Source organism: Tursiops truncatus, chromosome 12, assembly GCF_011762595.2.
Source record: "Tursiops truncatus isolate mTurTru1 chromosome 12, mTurTru1.mat.Y, whole genome shotgun sequence".
Taxonomy (NCBI): domain Eukaryota; kingdom Metazoa; phylum Chordata; class Mammalia; order Artiodactyla; family Delphinidae; genus Tursiops; species Tursiops truncatus.
Genome location: NC_047045.1, coordinates 75,565,603 through 75,586,126, shown reverse-complemented (window position 1 = coordinate 75,586,126; position 20,524 = coordinate 75,565,603). Strand labels below are relative to the sequence as shown.

General features: G+C 40.3%; 1 protein-coding gene across 4 annotated transcripts in view; it reads left to right on the top strand.

The window, feature by feature from the left end:
• SYNE1 (spectrin repeat containing nuclear envelope protein 1) overlaps positions 1–20,524 on the top strand; it is a 457,027-nt gene that overhangs the window by 410,465 nt on the left and 26,038 nt on the right. For all 4 annotated transcript variants that reach the window (XM_073789748.1, XM_033867854.2, XM_033867855.2 and 1 more), the window contains 5 exons: positions 3,165–3,327; positions 13,974–14,161; positions 15,337–15,487; positions 18,720–18,902; positions 19,172–19,309. In XM_073789748.1, the coding sequence (XP_073645849.1) occupies positions 3,165–3,327; positions 13,974–14,161; positions 15,337–15,487; positions 18,720–18,902; positions 19,172–19,309 (823 nt within the window). The remainder of the gene's footprint in view (positions 1–3,164; positions 3,328–13,973; positions 14,162–15,336; positions 15,488–18,719; positions 18,903–19,171; positions 19,310–20,524) is intronic.

The following is a 20,524-nucleotide window of genomic DNA, read 5'->3' as shown; positions in this document are numbered from 1 at the left end:
TTGATCATTTGCTCCTCCTTCACATCGCCTTTTGTTTTAGAGCCGTCTATGTACATACATCCAGTCAGCCATGTCAGGCCCTCAACAGAGACTCAGTCGTCGATTTTTGCTACTATTACTTGGTAATAATAGAGTTGAGAAGTACTATCTGTGTCCCTCCCAAATTCCTGCTGACACCCTGCCCTCACTGGGAAATAACGTTTCAAATCGAATTCATCTATCCCTGCTCTGCGCCCCTGATCCTGCCTCCTGTGCCTCCTCGCTCCATCATCTGTATTCATCTGTAATTTCTCTCCTTTTTCTTCTGTCTTTGGCTCCTTCCTCGTGAGTTCCTTTTTCTCTGCCTAAAAACATTCTAAAGCGATTCCAAATCATTAAACTACATTAAACAAAACAAACAAACAAAAAATCAGTTTTTTCTTGTAGCCAGATAGATCATTCTACAGGATTCATACCGTATTTACTTACCTTCGCTGCCTACTTTTTAACAATATTTAACAATCCTCTTTCATTATAAGTGTATTTCTCTCAAATGCGTCCTGTTTTCTGTTTCCGTAGCCCTTGCTGAACTATTCACTTAGGGTCAGCAGACCTCCTCTAATGAATAGCTCTTTTTAGGCCTCATCAGCTACCTTGCTCTGCCTTTGACAAAGTAGACCCATGATTCCAAACTTAAGCTTGCCTAGGGCTTACTTGGAGTGCTTGTTAAGTGTAAATTCCCTGGCCACACCCCCAGAGGTTCTGACTCAATAGGACTGGGTTGGGGTCTAAGAATCTGCATTTATGTGAGGCAAACCAGGTGAAATCTAATGAAGAAGGCATTCAGACCACACTGTGACCAACACTTTCTTCTTTTTTTTAATTATTTTTAATTGAATGTATTTGACACACAACATTGTGTAAATTTAAGGTAAAATTAAGGTAAATTTAAGCTTGTTACTTTGATACACTGATATAATGTAGTCTGATTGCCACTGTAGCGATACTCATCACATTACAAAATTAGTACAATATTGTTGTTTATATTCATTTTACCGTGCATTAGATGTCTAAGGCTTATTTACTGCTCGTTGCAAGTTTGTACCCTAAAATACCATCAGTCCTATCCCCCGCCCACCACCAATTCTTTCTTGAAACATTTCCTGCCTTCAGTTTTATGCTACACTTCCCTGCTTCACCTCCTTCCTTTCTGATTATTCTTTCTTCAACTGTGATTCCTCCTTCTTTAACCTTTTAAAACTCATTCTTCTTAGTCCAGCCCCTTTCAGGATGAAATACATCCTTTCATAGGGCTTCAACTCTATGCCAACAGTATGTAAACCAGTGCAATAAACTTCGTCGTCTCTTCTGGACCTAAGAGCTATATTTCCATACATGTCTAGCTGATCCCACAGACTCATCGTACCCCAAACTTAATGTACCATTAATCCCAAGAACTTGCTCCTCATTCCTGTATCCTCTGAGGCAGCAGCATCTATCTAGTCACCCAACTGGAAAAGACATCATTTCTTAACTCCTTCTGCCTCACGTCATGTCGGTTCGTGAATTTAGCAATCCACTCCTCAACTCTATCCCCACTGTTTCCAAGTGTAGGCTTTTGATGCAAACTGCTTTGGACTATTCTATGTACTTCCTGAGTGAGCTCTTACCACAGCCTTGCCTCGGACTTACACACTCAGAATCAAAACTCATCTTAACATTCCTCCGCTAATAGATCTTGGGAGAGTTCTTATTTATCTTTGAAACTACATACGAATCCATTGTCATGTCACTGTGGGAGTTTTATAATCTTGCTCCCATCCACCCATCAGTCTTACCTCTTCCTCTAACCACTTCTTCTGTCTTTCCTGTTTCTCTTCCCCGTCCGTCCACCACTGATCTCCTTGGCATCGTGACACTATTGACTTTCACAATCTCTGCTCTTCTTCATTGTTTCCTAGGCCAGAAATGTTCTGCTTGGCTTGTACCCACCTCTCAAGATGCAGCTCACATGTCATTTCTTCACTTTCCTTCTTTCCTCAAAGTCTAAGCTCCTCAAAGGCAAGGATGAAGCTTTAGTCATCGCTGTTTGTCTGTCACTGAGCACCATACATGTTGGTAGGAGGAATAAAGAAATGAACAAATGGTAAATGAATGAATGATTACTGAACATGGCCAGACAGAATTGATCACTCTTTATTTATTAGCCAGAGACTTCGTTCACTTCTTTAGTTTAGTTCTTACCACACTTCGTTATATTTTATTCTTTCCATGTTCAGATTTCTGGTCAGATGGTACATTTTATTAAGAAAATAATCACACCTGATTTCTTTTGTCTTTCTGGCATCTTAACATTTAAAGTGTCCACGGATGATGGTTAGAGAAATGACAATTCTTAAAGGAATGAGTTTTTACTCCTTCCTGGCGAGAATCGGAGAACAGTTATTTGTTGTTATTTTTTAAGCATGCTATGTAGTGAATACTATACTGAATTAGGCTCTTCAGGTGGAAGATTGGGTACCTGCCCTCTGCCACTTACAATCCAACAGGTCCTTAGTTACCTTTAACGTGATACGGCATCATTAAAGCTCAAATTGCTTAAGTGCATGTTATATCTCACTGATAGTTTTATCTTCAGTGTGCTTTCTTCTTATGACTGAGTTTCTGCCACAATATTGCTGAAATACATCCCACAGGGGGTAAAGTGATTAGAACCATGGATGTGTAATCTGTTTGGTGACAATCCACTGGAAAGGTTAACTTTTTCCTCCCAGTTATTCTTCATAGTAGTATAACTTATATTATTTGCAAAAGTCAAGTAGTATAGATTATATTATTTGTGAAAGTAATAATTTCTATGACAACCATGAGGTTTCTATCACTGTTATATTAGTATAGCTGTGCTGAGTATAACCGTGGTTGATATTTTTTTAATGTTTCCCATGTACTGGCACCCTCTGTCATTCACCTCATTTAAATCTCACAAGTACTCTTACTTCATTTCCATTTTATAGGCAAAGAAACAGAGACACAGGAGGGGTGTACAGCTGCCCACAGTCACACAGCCAGTAGGTGGCTGAGCCAGGCTGGACTCTGGCTTTAGACCCAGTGCTGGCTTCTGCTCATGAGGGAAACATGAGTGAAGCCTCTCACTGAAGTTGATGTCTCTCCTTCTCTGCCCACAGGGTAAAGAAGCTGAAGGAGACCCTGGTCGCCGTACAGCAGCTGGATAAAAACATGAGCAGCCTGAGAACGTGGCTGGCCCACATAGAGTCAGAGCTGGCCAAGCCCATCGTCTACGATTCCTGTGACTCAGAAGAAATACAGAAAAAGCTTAACAAGCAGCAGGTAAGATGTAAAACAATGGAAGGAAAGTTAATAGGTTCTTGAAAATCTGTCCTCCTGGCCAGAATAGAGATGTGATTGTGAGATGGTGAATTAGGATGGAAAATCTGGAGGAAGCTGGGCAGGACTGGTGAGAAAGGGAAGGCATTGGCTAGAGAGGTGTTTGGGGCAAATAGGTTCCATCTCCTCACAAAGTTGACTCTTAAGAAGGTCTGCCATCGTAGGGTTAATGTCACTGGTCTGCCAAGAAGCCATCCTAAGATGGTAGATTAGGTTGAGCTGCAATAATGTATCCACAACAGTGCTGACAGTTTTGTTTATTTATTTGTGGGTCGCAAACTCACAACCATGGACTTAGAAACGAGCCTTTTTCTTTTTTCTGCATACAGCCTTTGGAGAAAGATCACAGTGCATACTTAGAGTTTTTAGAGTCTAACATAATTTTGTTTTGCAAGGAGGACTGCATGACCTGCAGACCACATACTGTAATGTCATCTTCATGTGTGTAGCAAATACAGCACAATACACAACCCAGCAAAGCAAAAGAGGGTGACCCTGAAAAATACGTACAGAAGGGATTTTCACTTCCCACTCCCCTTGCTTATTCTTACTCAGCACAGTAGACTCCAGCTGTCAGTAATAAACACCATAAATCCCCCATAAGAAGTATTGCTACTTCATGCTTTTAGATTGTCCTTGAAAATTCTGCCTGCGCTCTGGTTATTTCCATTACATTAAGCCATTATATTCAAGTTGCTTAACTTTAAAAAAATGTATAAACAGACCTATTTCTTCAGTCCTATGAAGTAGTTTATGTATTTTATTTTACAAAGAGAACAGTTATTAAAATACAGTTTTTAGGTGTTGGATGTTTAAATTAGCATTTATTTTTTAAGAAATTGTTAGCAGGACATTTTTCAATTTTCTGTAAGAATAAAACCCTTTGATGGGACTCTCTGATGTTTGAAATTCTGATGATTAACTCTGGGGGTTGTGGTTGGCCTCCAGCTCCCCCACATTCTCCTGGAGAACATGGTAATGATATCTACATGTGACAAGAGTTAAAATGCTAATGACCAGTATTGTAATTTAGCAAATGTGAGAAAATCAAAACAGTATCTAGTTAAGTATGGGAAATTGATTATACGCATCCGTAGTTGCAGCCGCTACTAAAACCCTAATCAAATAAAAGGTCAAAACCTACGATGGCAAAAAGAACAGAAGAGAAGATGATAGAGCTGCCAGACATCCGAGAGAATTTGGAAGGTGGAAAGTAGACAGATGAACAGTGATGGTGTTAGCAGAGTGGAGGATGGAGAAAGCTGATTCACGCCGCAGAGTTCCCAAAATGCTCACCCAGGAAGTGGAGCTATCAAGTCTGTGGGGCTTTAAAGGGAAAATGGCGTGAAAGTCTGAGAAAGGAGTGGTGAGATGAGCAGATTTCCCCTAAGCCCAGCTAGTCAGGCAGCTCTGCTTTGTTGACTCTCTGGAGAAGGCCATCCAGAGGGACTTGGGATTCGATGACACAGGACGCCATCTGTGCTGGAGCCACTCTGTTAAAAACAGAGGGATTAAGGGAAAGACTCTGTGCCAAACCCCACAGCATCGCCTCTCATGAGGTCACTAGCCAGGCTTATGCTGCAGCCAGGATTTACACGAGAGTTTCAAAATCCAATTCAGTTATTCTGTAAAAGTCCCCCTGCCCCCAAAATAAAATGGAAAGGAAGAAATTACCAAAGGAGTAATGCAGAAAAAGCATTCCCAGATTGAAAATTTACACACTTCTAGAACACAAACCCTACAGGTGCCCAGGAAAATTAAAAACAAAGCTATAATGAAATTTCAGAACATGGGGGATAAAAGAAGATTTTAAGGCTTCCAAGATGAAAAAGTTGGATTTCTCCAAAACAAGGATGGAAGCTAGTAGACAATGACGGAATGCCTTCAAAAAGCTGAGAAAATTTTTTATGATTTAGAATAATATATCTGCCACTTCATATATAAAATATTTACCTTCTGTGCACACATTCACAAGAAGCTAATGAAAGATATGCTCCATATACTGAAATGAGAGGAAAAATAATATTCAACCCAGGAGAAGGAAGTCCCCAGGATGATGGTAAAGGGAAGTCCCAAATGACAATGGTACTGCAACCTAGGAAAAGCCTGTCCAGACAGGAGCAGGGAGTCTGGGTGCTCTAAGAGGAACATCTCCAAGGAAGGAAAGGTTGAACCAGATGACCTGATGGGCTTAACCATCCTGGAAGGAGCTTTATTAGCACCATAAGAGAAAGAATAGCAGTTAGCAATATAAATTTTTTTTTATTATAGTTGCTGTATAGTATTCGGTTAGTTTATACTGTACAGCAAAGTGAATCGGCTATATGTATACATCTATCCCCTCCTTTTTGGATTTCCTTCTCATTTAGGTCACCACAGAGCACAGAGTAGAGTTCCCTGAGCTATACAGTATATTCTCATTAGTTATCTATTTTATACATAGTATCAATAGTGTGTATATGTCAATCCCAATCTCCCAATTCCTCCCACACCCCCCCTTTTCCACCCTGGTATCCATACGTTTTTGTTCTCTACATCTGTGCTTCTATTTCTGCTTTGTAAATAAGGTCATCCATGACCGTATTTTCAGATTCCACATCTATGCATTAATATACGATATTTGTTTTTCTCTTCTAACTTACTTCACTCTGTATGACCGTCTCTAGGTCCAGCCATGTCTCTACAAATGACCCAAGTTCATTCTATTTTATGGCTGAGTAATATTCCATTGTATATACGTACCACATCTTCTCTATCCATTTCTCTATTGATGGACATTTAGGTTGCTTCCATGTCCTGGCTGTTGTAAATAGTGCTGCAGTGAACATTAGGGTGCATGTGTCTTTTTGAATCATGGTTTTCTCTGGGTACATGCCCAGTAGTGGAATTGCTGGGTCATATTTTAAAGAGAAAAAGAGAGCGAGGGAGAGAGAGAGAGATAGAGAACTATTGATTTTAGAAAAACAAAAAGTTATGTAAGAGAAGAAATATAACCATAGCATATTTTGTTGCTTAAATGTGAAAAGTATTAAAACACCATAATCATGCAAAGACGTGATTATTGCTCTAGCTATAAGAGATGCTAAAATAGTCATTGGAGCCCCGTGAGTCACGTAGAAGTTTATTCCTTCTCTGCTGCAGAAGCACTGATAATGTCTAACATTTAGAAATCAAGAAATAGCAATATAAACATGTTACTTAGAAAAACAGAAGTAAAAACCAGAAGACAGAGCTACAAGAGGTGGAAATGGTTTTTTCTGGAGAAGAATCAGGAGTGAAATGAAAAGGGTACTACTTCATTGGAAGCTTAGTAGCCGTTTTTGACTTTTTAATATATTAATAAATGTTCATGTAGCCTTTTAATTAAAATTTAAAGGTTAAAAAAAAAAACCTGTATACCAGTAGTTAAAATTGAAGACTTTCTGGATTCCAGTCCTGGCCTCACCACTTCTCTGTGTGAACCAGAGCAAAGTAATGAACTCTTAACCCTCAGCTTCCTAACATATAGGTTGCTGACAATGAGTACACGGCTCCCTGAGTTATTGTAAAAGGTTAACAAGAAAAGCACTTAGCACAGTGCCCAGCATAAAGTGGGCGCTTAGCAAAGTTTATTTTAATCATATCATATTTACTAGTTTCCTTTATGGAAATTGTTTGACCATGATTTTGTAAAAATTGTAGCGTTTGGGGATCCATGTTTGAAAAGACAGATAAATAGTAATCTGTCTCCAAAGAGAAAAATTCTGACAAATATTTAAATGGACAGATTAAATTGGTAAAAATACATCGTCTTCTATTTCCCTATGTGGAGTTTCTATATGTCTCTCTTGCCAATGTACTTAATTCTTATAGATTTAATTGGGCAGAAGTATATATAGACTTGAGATGGCTTCAGAGAACGTTTTGTCCGATTCCTCTGTGTTATAAATGAAAAAGAATAAATCCAGTGACAATTTGAGGCCATCACCAATGGAAGTTAAAACTGAGACTAAAATTGTGATCTGTATTTGGGTACTTATATAATTATAAGACCCCCTCAAGCCTTATTTTATATATTGATCTGAACAAAAACTTCTGAGCAGAAGCACAGGGGGACTTTTCTCCAGTGTTTACTGTGTTAACCTGGTCAAGCTCCTGGAGGTAAATCTCACCAAATTGGGGGGCCCCCATGGCTGGGTGGGTCAGAGGTGTCCACACTGAGCCTCCAACAGTTCGTCAATTAGAGTTCTGGGTTTCACACGCCATCACTGGTTCCCACAGTGGTTTCCCCTTATGAGTCTCCCCTCTGAGAGAGATTCAAAAGTATATGGAGGAGTGATGTCACCAAGACGGTGGCATAAGCCATTCCTGACTTAAGTCCCCATCACAAGAAGACCAACAAGCAACTATCCATAGACAGGACACCATTGTGAAAATCCCAGAACCCAGGGTGAGGCTGCAGCAGCCCTTGGACATCAGAGACCGAGAAGGACCATGTTAGAAGGTGAGAGGAGTGGCTGCACTCTGCCCACATCGCCTGCCCCAGGCTGGCACACCACAGCAGAGCGCCCCAGCCTGTGGTTTCTCCAGTTGGAAAAGAGAGGCCAAGGTGGGGAATTCCCTGGCCGTCCAGTAGTTAGGACTCCATACTCTCACTGCCAGGGACCCAGGTTCAATCCCTAGTCAGGGAACTAAGATCCTGCAAGCTGTGGGGCATGGCCGAAAATTAAACAAACAGAGAGAGGCCAAAGTGGACACCCAGCTCCCCCAGTATTGTGTGACGCTTCCCAGGAGGCCCGCTTGGGTCTCTCTTCATGGGGGTCACTAAGGAAACCTATGAGGCTCCGTCACGGGGGATCAGATAGCGATGGAGAAGGGGTGTGCGGCTTACAGCACCTGCACTCAGATCTGGGTGGGCTGCATTCCTGCTTGCAGCTGCACCCAGCAGAGATGCCAGCCAGCGTCTCTGCTCATCAGCAGAGACCAGCCAGCGGCCCCGTGTAGCCTGCAAACTCAGTTAGTAGCTCTGCTTCATTTGGGTCCCCAGACAACTGGCATTACAGGCCTTGGAGCTCTTTCTACCCCCCGGCCTGGGCAGGGAGGCAGATTCCCAGCCCCACCCAACAGCTGAGCACAGTCTCCGTACCCCCCCCACCAGGAAGCCTGGCCAGAGAATCCAGGCAGCCATGGAGCCCATCCAACAGCCCTGCTTGGGCGGGGAGCCAAGCCAGAAGCCCTACCAACTGTTGAGCATAGCCTCTGGCCTTGCATAACCAAGGAGCCTGAACAGTGACCTTAGGCATCCTCAGAGCCCAACCTACAACCACACCCAGCCATGGAGCCCAGACTACAGCTCTGCTCAGTGGTGGAGTCCACCCAAGGGCCTTGTCTGATTACTGAACACAGCCTGCAACCTTGCCTGGTCAGGAAGCCCAGCCAGTGACCCCGTCCAATTACCAAGCATAGCCTGCGACCCCACCCAAGAAGAAAGCTTAGACAACAGCCCAGCTAGACCATGGAGCACAGTCTCTAGGCCCACTCACTGTGGGATTCAGCTGGCAGGCTCTCCTAACCAGAGAGCCTGACCAGTAATCTTGCCCAACAGGGGAGCACAGCCAGCGGTCTACCTGATGGCAAAGCCTAGACTGTGGCCCTGCCCAACTCCAGGGCACAGCCTGCAGCCCTGCATGATCACAGAGCACAGCCTGAGGCCTCACCTGAACAGAGTCCAGCCAGCAGCACCTTCTGGTCTGGGAGCACAGCCTAAGACCCCATCAAGAGCAATTACAGTGAGACTTCCCTGGTGGTCCAGTGGTAAAGCATCCGCCTTCCAATGCAGGGGACGCGGGTTCGATCCCTGGTCAGGGAACTAAGATCCCACATGCCGCAGGGCAACTAAGCCCGCGCTCCACAGCTACTGAGCTTGCGCACCTCAGCTAGAGAGCCCACGTGCCACAAACTACACAGCCCACGTGCTCTGGATCCTGTGCGCCACAACCAGAGAGAAGCCCACACACCACAGCGAAAGATCCTGCGTGTCACAGCTAAGACCCAACACAGCCAAAAAGAAATTAAATAAATAATAAATAAATAAATATTTTAAAAAAGGCCAATTGCAGAGACCAGCTTGTAGCCCTGCCCAATCACAGGGTCCAACCAGTGGCACTGCCCTGCCAAGGGACGTACCCTGTGACCTCACCCAGTCAGAGGTGACTCTAGGGCCCAGCCAGCAGCACCCCCAGGCCCACCCCAACCTCAGAGCATGGAACGTTTTCCAGGAGAGATTATATGTTAGATCACAAAACTAGTCTTAATAAATTCAAGAAAATGGACATTGCATCAAGTATCTTTTCCAGCCACAATGATGTGAGACTAGAAATCAATAACAGGAAGAAAGCTGGAAAATTAACAAATACATGGAAATTAAACAACACACTCCTGAACAACCAGTGGATCCAAGAAGAAATCAAAAGAGAAATAAAAAAATATCTGGAGATAAACAAAAAAAGGAACCCAACATACCAAAACTTATGGGATGCAGCAAAAGCAGTTCTAGGAGAAAAGTTTATAGTGATAAATGCTTCCATTAAGAAAAAATAAGGATTTCAAATGAACAGCCTAACTTTATACCTCAAGGAACTAGAAAAAAAATGAAAAAACTAAGCCCAAAGTTGGCAAAAGGAAGGAAATCATAAAGAGTAGAGCAGAAATAATGAAATACAGAATAGGAAAACAACAGAAAAGATGAATGAAACTGAGTTGGTTCTTTGAAATTATAAACAAAATTGACAAAGTTTTAGCTAGAGTAATCAATTAAAAGAGAGAGAGGACCAAAATAAATAAAAATTATAAACGAAAGTGGGCACATTACAAGAAATACCAAGGATCATAAGAGACTACTCTGAACAATTATAAGCCAACAATTTGGACAACCTAGGAGAAGTGGATAATTCCTAGAAGCATACAATCTACCAATATTGAATCATGAAGAAATAGAAAATCTGAGCAGATCAATAATGAAAGGAGGTGGAATCAATAATTTAAAACCTCCCAACAAAAAGTCCAAGACCAGATGGTTTCATAGGTGAACTCTACCAAACATTTACAGCCAATTCATCTCACTCTTCTAACAAATTGAAGGGAAAAGAACATTTTCAAACTCGTTTTATGAGGCCAGCATTACCCTGATACTGAAGCCAGGTAAGGACACCATAGGAAAAGAAAACTATCAACCAATATGCCTGATGAATATCGATGCAAAAATTCTCAACAAAGTACTGGCAAACCAAATTCATCAGCACATTAAAAGGATTATACACTGTGATTAAGTTGGATTCGTTCTGGAATGTAAGAATGATTCAACATATGCAAATCAGTAAATGTAATATATTACATTACTAAAATGAAAGATAAAAATCATACGATCATCACAATAGATGCAGAGAAAGCATTTGACAAAATTCAAATGATAATAACTCTCAACAAATTGGGTGCAGAAGGAATGGACCCCAACATAATAAAGGACATATATGACACACCCGCAGCTAACATACTCAGTGGTGAAAGATTGAAAGCTTTTCCTCTAAGATCAGAAACAGGACAAGGGTACCCACTCTCACCAATTCGATTCAACATAGCACTAGAAGGCCTAGCCAGAGAACTCAGACAAGAAAAAGAAATAAAAGACATCCAGCTCAGAAAGGAAGATGTAAAAATTGTCTCTGTTTGCAGGTGACATGGTCTTATATATAGAAAAATCCTAAAGACTCCACCAGAAGACTTTTATAACTAATAAATTCAGGAAAGTTGTAGCATACAAATTCAACATACAAACATCACTGTGTTTCCATATACTAACAATGAAGTATCTGGAAAATAAACAAAGAAAGCAATCCTGTTTACAATAACATTAAAAACAGTAAAATACTTAGGAATAAATTCAACCAAGGAGGTGAAAAATCTGTACTCTGACACTATAAGACATTGATGAAAGACATTGAATAAAACACAAATAAATGGAAAGATAGTCCATGTATTGGAAGAATTAATATTGTTAAAATGTGCATACAACCAAAGCAATGTATAGATTCAATGCAATCCCTGTCAAGATTCCAATGGCACTTTACAGAAATAGAAAAAAATCCTAAAAGTCATATGGAACCAAAAAAGACCCCTAATAGCCAAAGCAGTCCTGAGAAAGAAGAACAAAGCTGGAGGCATCACACGTTATGCTTTCAAATTGTATTTCAAAACTATAGTAATCAAAACAATATGGTACTGGCATAAAAACAGATACATAGACCAGTGGAACAGAATAGAGAGCCCAGAAATAAACCCACACATACACAGTCAACTAATATTTGACTAATAAGAATACTCGATGGGGAAAAGGTAGTTTTTTCAAAAAATTGTGTTGGAAAAACTAGATATTCACATGCAAAAGAGTTAAACTAGACCTCTATTTTACACAGCTTAGAAAAATTAACTTGAAATGGATAAAAGACTTAAATTTAAGACCTGAAACCTAGAGCAAAACATAGGGAAAAGGCTTCCTGACATTGGTCTTGGCAGTGATTTTTGAAAGCACAACCAACAAAAACAAAAATGAATAGGTGTGACTAAATCAAACTATAAAGCTTCTGCACAGCAAAAGTAATGCTCAACCAAATGCAAAGGCAACCTAAGAATGAGAGAAAATGTTTGCAAACCACATATCTGATCAGGGGTTAATATCTAAAATATACAAAGAATTCCTACAGATGAATAGCAAAAAATAAATTATCCAATTTAAAAATGAGCAAACGACCTGAATAGACTTTTCTTTTTTTTTTTTTTTTTTTTGCGGTACGCGGGCCTCTCACTGTTGTGGCCTCTCCCGTTGTGGAGCACAAGCTCCAGACGCGCAGGCTCAGTGACCATGGCTCACGGGCCCAGCCACTCCGCGGCATGTGGGATCTTCCTTCCCGGACCAGGGCAGGAACCCGCGTCCCCTGCATGGGCAGGCAGACTCTCAACCACTGCGCCACCAGGGAAGCCCTGAATAGACATTTTTACAAAGAAGATAGTCAAATTGCCAACAGGTACATGAAAAGATGCTCAGCATCACTAATCATCATGGAAATGCAAATAAAAACCACAATGATATATCACCTCACACCTGTTAAAATGGCTATTATCAAAAGTCAAGAGATAAAAAGTACTGGCAGGGATTTGGAGAAAATGGAACCCTTGTACACTGTTGGTGGGAATGTAAGTTGGTGCAGCCACAATGGAAAAGAGTATGGACTTTCTTCAAAAAATTAAAAATAGAATTACCATATATGTTCCAGCAATTCCACTTTTGTATGTATCTGAGGGAAATGAAATCACTATCTTGAAGAAGATATCTCCACCCCCATGTTCATTGCAGCATTATTTACAAGTGAATACATGTAAACAACCTAAGTATTCATCAACAGGTGAATGATAAACAAGGCATTGAATTTGCCCAGAGTTCTACCATGTGAAATCTTCATATTAACCACATAGAATATAAATGCAACATGTGCATTATTTTTTCTGTTGAGCTTTTAACTCAATTTACTCAGAGTATTCCATTATTAAAAAGGAGGCCTGTTGGTGTCATGTTTTGCTTGCCCTATTCATCAAGGTCCTCAATGTATTTTCCTTTTCTTTTATACAGTTCTCGAATTTGCCTAGCTTTTCTCTTGATAATTCCTCAACTTAGTTAGCTGGGATTTATATTCTTGTATGTATATTCTTCTTCCTGTTTTTCTCCTTAACACCATGTTCTAATATCTTCTATACAAACTCTAGCTTATTGTTGAATGCAATAACAGTGCCTTTGATTAATTTTGGAGATTTCATAAACTCCATAGTCACAAGAAAATAAATTCTGTACAATATTTCTATTTCACTAAACTGTCGTTTCAAATCTCTTGCATAACCTCTCAGTTATATGGACGTTATCACAGGAATTGCTGGTCTAAAAATATAAAATAAAAATATTAACAAAAATTGAACTTCATTATCATATTTCATATCTTCCTGTTTCTGTCCTACATTTAAATTTGCTCACTGAGGAAGCTGCTGATGAGAACGATGCCATACATGACAGAAAACCTAGGTCCCTTCAACCATGGTACCTTTTAATGATGGGGGCATTAACTGTTTAAAACAGTTTGTAGATCTTTGGAGATCAAATCCCAGTTTTTGAGTGCCAGCTCTTAACAGGAGCACATGTATTCCTTTGACTGATTGATCTATGGATTGGAATGGAAGGGAAAATCTGTGAAGTAGAGACTGGGGCAAGAATCATTTTTCTATCACTAAAGAAGCTCATTTTACTCAATACAGTTGACGTAGTCTCTTTTATTTGTTCAGTTGATATTTTGGCTTTGCTCACATAGCTAAAATATTTCTAGATTCATTTTCTCATACTTTTGAGGTTGCGGTATTTTATAAAGGAACTTGAAGAAACTTCATGCGTTCAAACAAATGAAATGTTTGTCGAGGTTTTGCCTGAGCATTTCTGAGTCAGTGAATATACTGCTGCGGTTTCTCCCATCTGTACGCAAGCGTTTGAATGAAGCATGTCTCCTTCCCTGCAGGAGCTTCAGAGAGACATAGAGAAACACAGCACGGGTGTGGCCTCTGTCCTCAACCTGTGCGAGGTTCTCCTGCATGACTGTGATGCCTGTGCCACAGATGCCGAGTGCGGGTCCATCCAGCAGGCTACGCGCAACCTGGACCGGCGATGGAGAAATATCTGCGCTGTGTCCATGGAAAGAAGGCTAAAGTAAGCCGGGCTGTGCAAACAGTTGCGAAAGAGGAAGGACCAAAAAAAACCCAGAGTGTCTACGGTTCACTATTTGCTTTTGGTTGCAATGTCCAAAAATAGCCTTGGTTTCCCAAAGTTGCCATCATCTACGTTTACTTGGGAAAATAAGTACGTATAAAGGTCATATATAAATATAACAAGCCAAGTTACACCTGACCTAACAGTTTAAATATAATTCAGAGAAATTAAAATACGCCCTTGCTGAACAAATATAATGTTACAGAATTAGTGCTCTGGAAAACTAACATTCTTTCATGGAAAAGGAAATAATAAAACAAAGGACATATCTTTAAGCCCTTTGAAATTCAAGGTGGTAAAAAAAATAGTGATTATGTTAGAAAATTATCACAGTGACTTCAGGCACATAATCTTTGTGCTCTCTGGGGAACTCTTGAAAGGATACTGTTTATCTTGCCATCATTGGTAGATTTTGATTAGGGTAAATTTGACATTGAACTTAAATGGATTTTCAAACCTTAGTATAAGTTCAATGGAAGCTTGGTATGAGTGTGCACTGCAGGCACGGTGTTGCACTTTTTTTTTTTTTTTTTGGCGGTACGTGGGCCTCTCACTGCTGTGGCCTCTCCCGTTGCGGAGCACAGGCTCCGGATGCGCAGGCTCAGCGGCCATGGCTCACGGGCCTAGCCGCTCCGCGGCATGTGGGATCTTCCCGGACCGGGGCACGAACCCGCGTCCCCTGCATCGGCAGGCGGACTCTCAGCCACTGCGCCACCAGGGAAGCCCACGGTGTTGCACTTTTAAACTTCCTTGCGTGTACCCAGAACAGTTCACACCATAAGCTTATCTTACTCAGTTTGACTAATTCCAAATCCAGAGCTGCAGGACGTGTGTTTAAACACACACACACACACACACACACACACACACACACACACACACACACACACACACACACACACACACACACACACACCCGCACGCACAGCTGTTTCATCTTAGCTCAAACAGTTGTTTCTTTTTCAGTCTGGGCAAGTTTGGCTCAAGGAACGGTTATTTTTTGGCACCCGGTTGCTTGTTTTGGGCACGCTTAGTCCTGTTGCAGGTACCAGACAGGGTTCTGGAGCACAAACAGTCTCAAGCGATCAGATTCTGTTCTTTCATTTCTGTCTTAGAATTGAAGAGACGTGGAGATTGTGGCAGAAGTTTCTGGATGACTTTTCTCGTTTTGAAGATTGGCTGAAATGCTCGGAAAGGGTAGCTGCCTTCCCCAGCTCTTCTGGGGTGCTCTATACAGTTGCCAAGGACGAACTAAAGAAATTTGAGGTGATTTTCGGTTTCAAATATTTCATCTTTATTTTGCTACGAGAGTAGCCAGCTGGTAGTTGGTGTCCCAAGACCTAAACAATCTGTTCACCCACATATTATTTGTTCAAACAGCTAGGTGATGACTTTCTGGCCATCTTTATTATTACCTCATAAGTAGGCAAAGAAGAAGAGAAAGGAAGTTTTTACTTTAAGATTGTCAAGAATTACAAATAAAGTAGTAATGCCCTTCATTACATTATAGAATTATTCAATTCTGTTAGAAAACACGAATCATGATTCCCCCCAAAAGATCTTGGCATTCTTTTGATCTCATAATTTTTTACAGTCAACCTTCTAAGATTCAGATATGATGGTTTTCCATGCCAAAAAAAAAATGATCATGAAGAACCTAGGGGCAAGACAGGAACAAAGACACAGACCTCTTAGAGAATGGACTTGAGGATATGGGGAGGGGGAAGGGTAAGCTGGGACAAAGTGAGAGAGTGGCATGATCATATATACACTACCAAACATAAAACAGCTAGCTAGTGGGAAGCAGCCGCATAGCACAGGGAGATCAGCTCGGTGCTCTGTGACCACCGAGAGGGGTGGGATAGGGAGGGTGGGAGGGAGGGAGACACAAGAGGGAAGAGATATGGGGACATATCTGAATCAATAACTGATTCACTTTGTTATGAAGCAGAAACTAACACACCATTGTAAAGCAATTATACTCCAATAAAGATGTTTAAAGAACAAAAACAAAAACATCTATCTGTCTTTCAATGTATTTTCTTGATTTTTTTAACCTAACTGGAGCATAGATATATATGTATTTTTTAATCATTGATAAAATAGAATTGGCTCCAGAATTGATCAAATATTTTAAATCATAAACCATCTCTAATTATAAATGAAGAGCAGCGCCATTCTTGAGTCACCAAGATTTTTCAATTTTATAATAGAGACAAAAATGACAGCAGTATAATTGTATTCATAAACAAAGGAATCATTCAGTAACAGATTCTAGTTCCTTGCCATTCTGGGCAGTCTCGAGGCTTGCTCTGTCGCTGGGACAGGATGAAATCCCAACTTCTCAGCCTCTCATTTTCACAGAGGACCTGACGTAGCCTTAAGCTGACCATTTTTTAATTTGAAGTTTCTTTTCCCATCAATGCCCACTGATCGGCAGTTGTGTTCTCAGATACGCTGACAGAGAGCAGTTCTGATGCATGGATCTTACAAAAATCATTCTTGGTTGCTAAGTCTGCCCCAAGCTCCCTGAGATATTTTAAACTAAGACTAAAAAAATCCAACCAAATTCAGCTGGATTTATTTTTACCTTGTGATGCCAGTTAACCAGGCATTTTTGGAGGCCTGTTATGAAGTTTATGAACTAAACATGAAGTTTAGTTTTTGTTCTTGTGGAGTTTAAAATCTACGAGTCATAGATGGGCAAGTCATGAATCTATAAAAGTGTTCAAATACTATGTGAAATAAATAAGTTATTCTGATGTCTGAATATGCACTTATATGTTACTATACCACTAAATTCCAGGGGAAAAAATCCTATCTAAAAGCTTTTCCCTTAGAAAAGTTCTAGTAAAAAGCCACAGTAAATTCTGCAGTGGATTTCAGATCATCCCAGTGTGAACCAGTGCTAGTGGAAATATTCTTGTACTGCATCTTATGACACTCAGCTTCATAAAGGTTAAACCTTCTATAGTTGGCTTACACTCCAAAGCAGATTATGTAAGATCCTTGTTGGTGCTATTTTAGACCCTCAGATTTTATAGCAAAGGTTAGCCATGTAGTTAAGCTTATAATGCTATATAGTTATATAGCTAGTTAAAATGAATGATTTTATTACTTATCTTTGTAGTTAATTTTCTTAAGAGACAGAAATAAATTACAAAAACAAAATTTTGTTTACGGCAGTCTTTGTTCAATTGCACAAATACTGGGGACAGATCTGGGTGTGCTGGGGTACCCAACCATGGTGCCCGTGTTCACGCCAGTGAGAAAACATATTCTGTGACTTCCAGTAATGGCAAAAGCTGAACTTTCCTTACCACTTCCTTTTCTGGGGAAATAATTTAAAGTTTGTAGAATACAAGGTTGGATTTACTCGGATAAAGGTTCTTAAAGCAACCCTCAGAAGAAAAACCATTTCAGAGGCAGAAGTGTGGTGGCATGTAAATAGTGTGACAAGCCAAAGGAAGCAAAACTTGGGGATTTAGATGAGTACAGTCCAATCAGTTATACAATTTTCTGTCCAATGCCAGGATGAAAATCAGTCATAAATCATACACATAAGTTTGAAATAAAAAAGCTTCGTTTTATTTTGACCAAATGATTCTTACGCTAGGGTTATGCTACATTACAGAGAAAAAGAAGAGAGAGTATTTTACCTGTGGAAACTCTAAGCTGTGCATGGGGTAACCTCCGAAGTAAATAGCTACTACTATGTAAGGTGTCACATCAGCTCGAAAACGTTTTATGAAAACTGAGTCATTCAGGAGGGCAACAAAGAAGAAACAGAGCATGTTCCACACTTTTTTTACTAAGCTGTTTTTCTTAAAAGTTAATAATAGCTTGCATTTAGAAGACCTTCAGCAAAAGGTAGTTTTATTTTTTTTAACAGACACCAGAATTGAGGCAATTTCTGGATTTCTTAGGAAAGAACATATTTTACAAATTAAAGAGACAGTGCTATGATATCTTTTCTCAGTGTGGACATCAGAAATTTTGAACATTTTAAACTCACATTTAGGCATACATACATATTTATGTAATCAGTTTGCTTTATGGGAAAGTTTTTTCAGGCTGTTAATTATTTTAAAAACTATATTATATATGTGTATGTTCTAATGTATATGTTATATATGTGTACATGTTATATGTATATGTGTGTATTCTATATATATGTATATATCATATGTATGTATGTTCTCTATGTATGTGCATATATTATATATTTATATTGTATATGTATTTGTGTATATACATATATTTATTACTGTTTGCCATTTTCTTTCATATTTTTGTTTGATCAACTCCCTTTCCTTAAGCCACACCGATTATATGACTTTAACAAGTGGAAGTATATGCTGGTTAGAAATTGTCTTTTCCCATTTTGGGGGAAAAGCTGACTTCCTGTTCTGCCTGACATCACAATGTGAAGCCCAGACACCCTTGCTGAGAGCCCTCCGCTGATCTCCCTGTCTGATGTGCCTCTTTGTGGTCTTAGGGTTTCCAGCGACAGGTCCATGAGACCCTGACCCAGCTGGAACTGATCAACAAGCAGTACCGCCGCCTGGCCAGAGAGAACCGCACCGACTCGGCATGCAGCCTGAAACACATGATCCACGAAGGCAACCAGAGATGGGACAACCTGCAGAAGCGCGTCACCTCCATCTTGCGCAGACTCAAGGTCTATGCTACGCCTCCTCTGTAGCCTAGAGGCCCGGAGGACAGGATTGGGCCGTTTGTACACAATATTAGGACATAGTCTCAGTGACTTTGTAAGACTGGGATGGCAAGAGATTGAGGTATCCAGCATGAATTTACATGGCAAAAAATTGCAGGGTTCTGGTAGCTCGTTGAGAAAATGACTTTCCAGGAGAATGTTGGAATTGGCGGTTCCATCTCAGCACGTGTTTGTGGGCTTTTTCACTGTTATTCTTTTCTTTTCACATCCAGCATTTCATTGGCCAGCGGGAGGAGTTTGAGACTGCACGGGACAGCATCCTGGTGTGGCTGACAGAGATGGATTTGCAGCTCACTAACATTGAGCATTTTTCCGAGTGTGATGTTCAAGCTAAAATAAAGCAACTCAAGGTGATACATTAGGGTTTTTTTTCAAATTATCAGTGCTAAGAGAGTCTGAAGAGGAAAGGATTTTTTAGATACTTTTGTGAAGAACATACTAAAGAACTGTTCTTTTTTTGTTTTATAAATTTATTTATTTATATTTTTTTATTTTGGGCTGCATCGGATCTTTGTTGCTGCGAGCGGGTTTCCTCTAGTTGCGGCAAGCGGGGGCTACTCTTCATTGCAGTGCACGGGCTCTAGGCACGCGGGCTTCAGTGGTTGTGGCACGTGGGTTTAGTAGTTGTGGTGCATGGGCTTAGCCACTCTGTGATCTTCCCAGACCAGGGCTTGAACCCATGTCTCCTGCATTGGCAGGTGAACTCCCAACCACTGCGCCACCAGGGATGTCCAGAAAATTAGTTCTTCTTGATTGAAAACAAATTCAGAAAATAAGAAAGATATTAAAAATGAAATGAAGAGCATTACCCAGAGATACAACTCCCGTTAACATACACACTTTAATTATTAACTTGATCGCCAGGATTGTTGTTTTTCGTTCTCGTTGTATTTTCTGATTTGTTTCCAGCACCTTCTAATTGTTTGACTCACATGATCCAGAGCAGTTCAACTTTCTCGTATTGGGATTTCATTCCACATAGTCTACATTCTTAGGTGCCAAGTTAGTTTTTAAGCATGTTTGGTATGTTTCAGTGTATAACTCAAACACAGTGGCTAGTTAAACATTTTAAATGGGGAGGGATATATATTAGATGTAAGGATTCCCTGAAAGGAAGAGTGTTTAACATCTTGAATAATGTGCAGTGCAGCTTGTGAAATTTTCCTCCTAAGATAGTTTTTTTTTTTTAAAGAATAGTCGTGATGCCCATAACTTTAAGGTTGTTATAATAAAACAAGGAAGTTACTTTTAATCAGTGATTCTCAGGATAAAGAAAATCCTAAAATAGCCCTGGTATTCTGCCCAGCCTCTCTCTCTCCATCCCTCCCTTCACCTCAATTCTGGCAAGTCATTTCACAGGTAAATCAATATTTAAAAGCTTCATTTTCTACCAAGTGGTAGTTGAATCTTTTCTTTTTGGACTCTAACAGGGTCATGGCATTTATTAACACCCTCCTTCTCCCTTGGCAGTCTTTTTATTATTGTGCAATTTCAACTATTCCAGAGTTTATTCTTTTTTGGGGGGGGGGGTGTTGCGTAGGGTCTTAGTTGTGACAGGTGGGCTC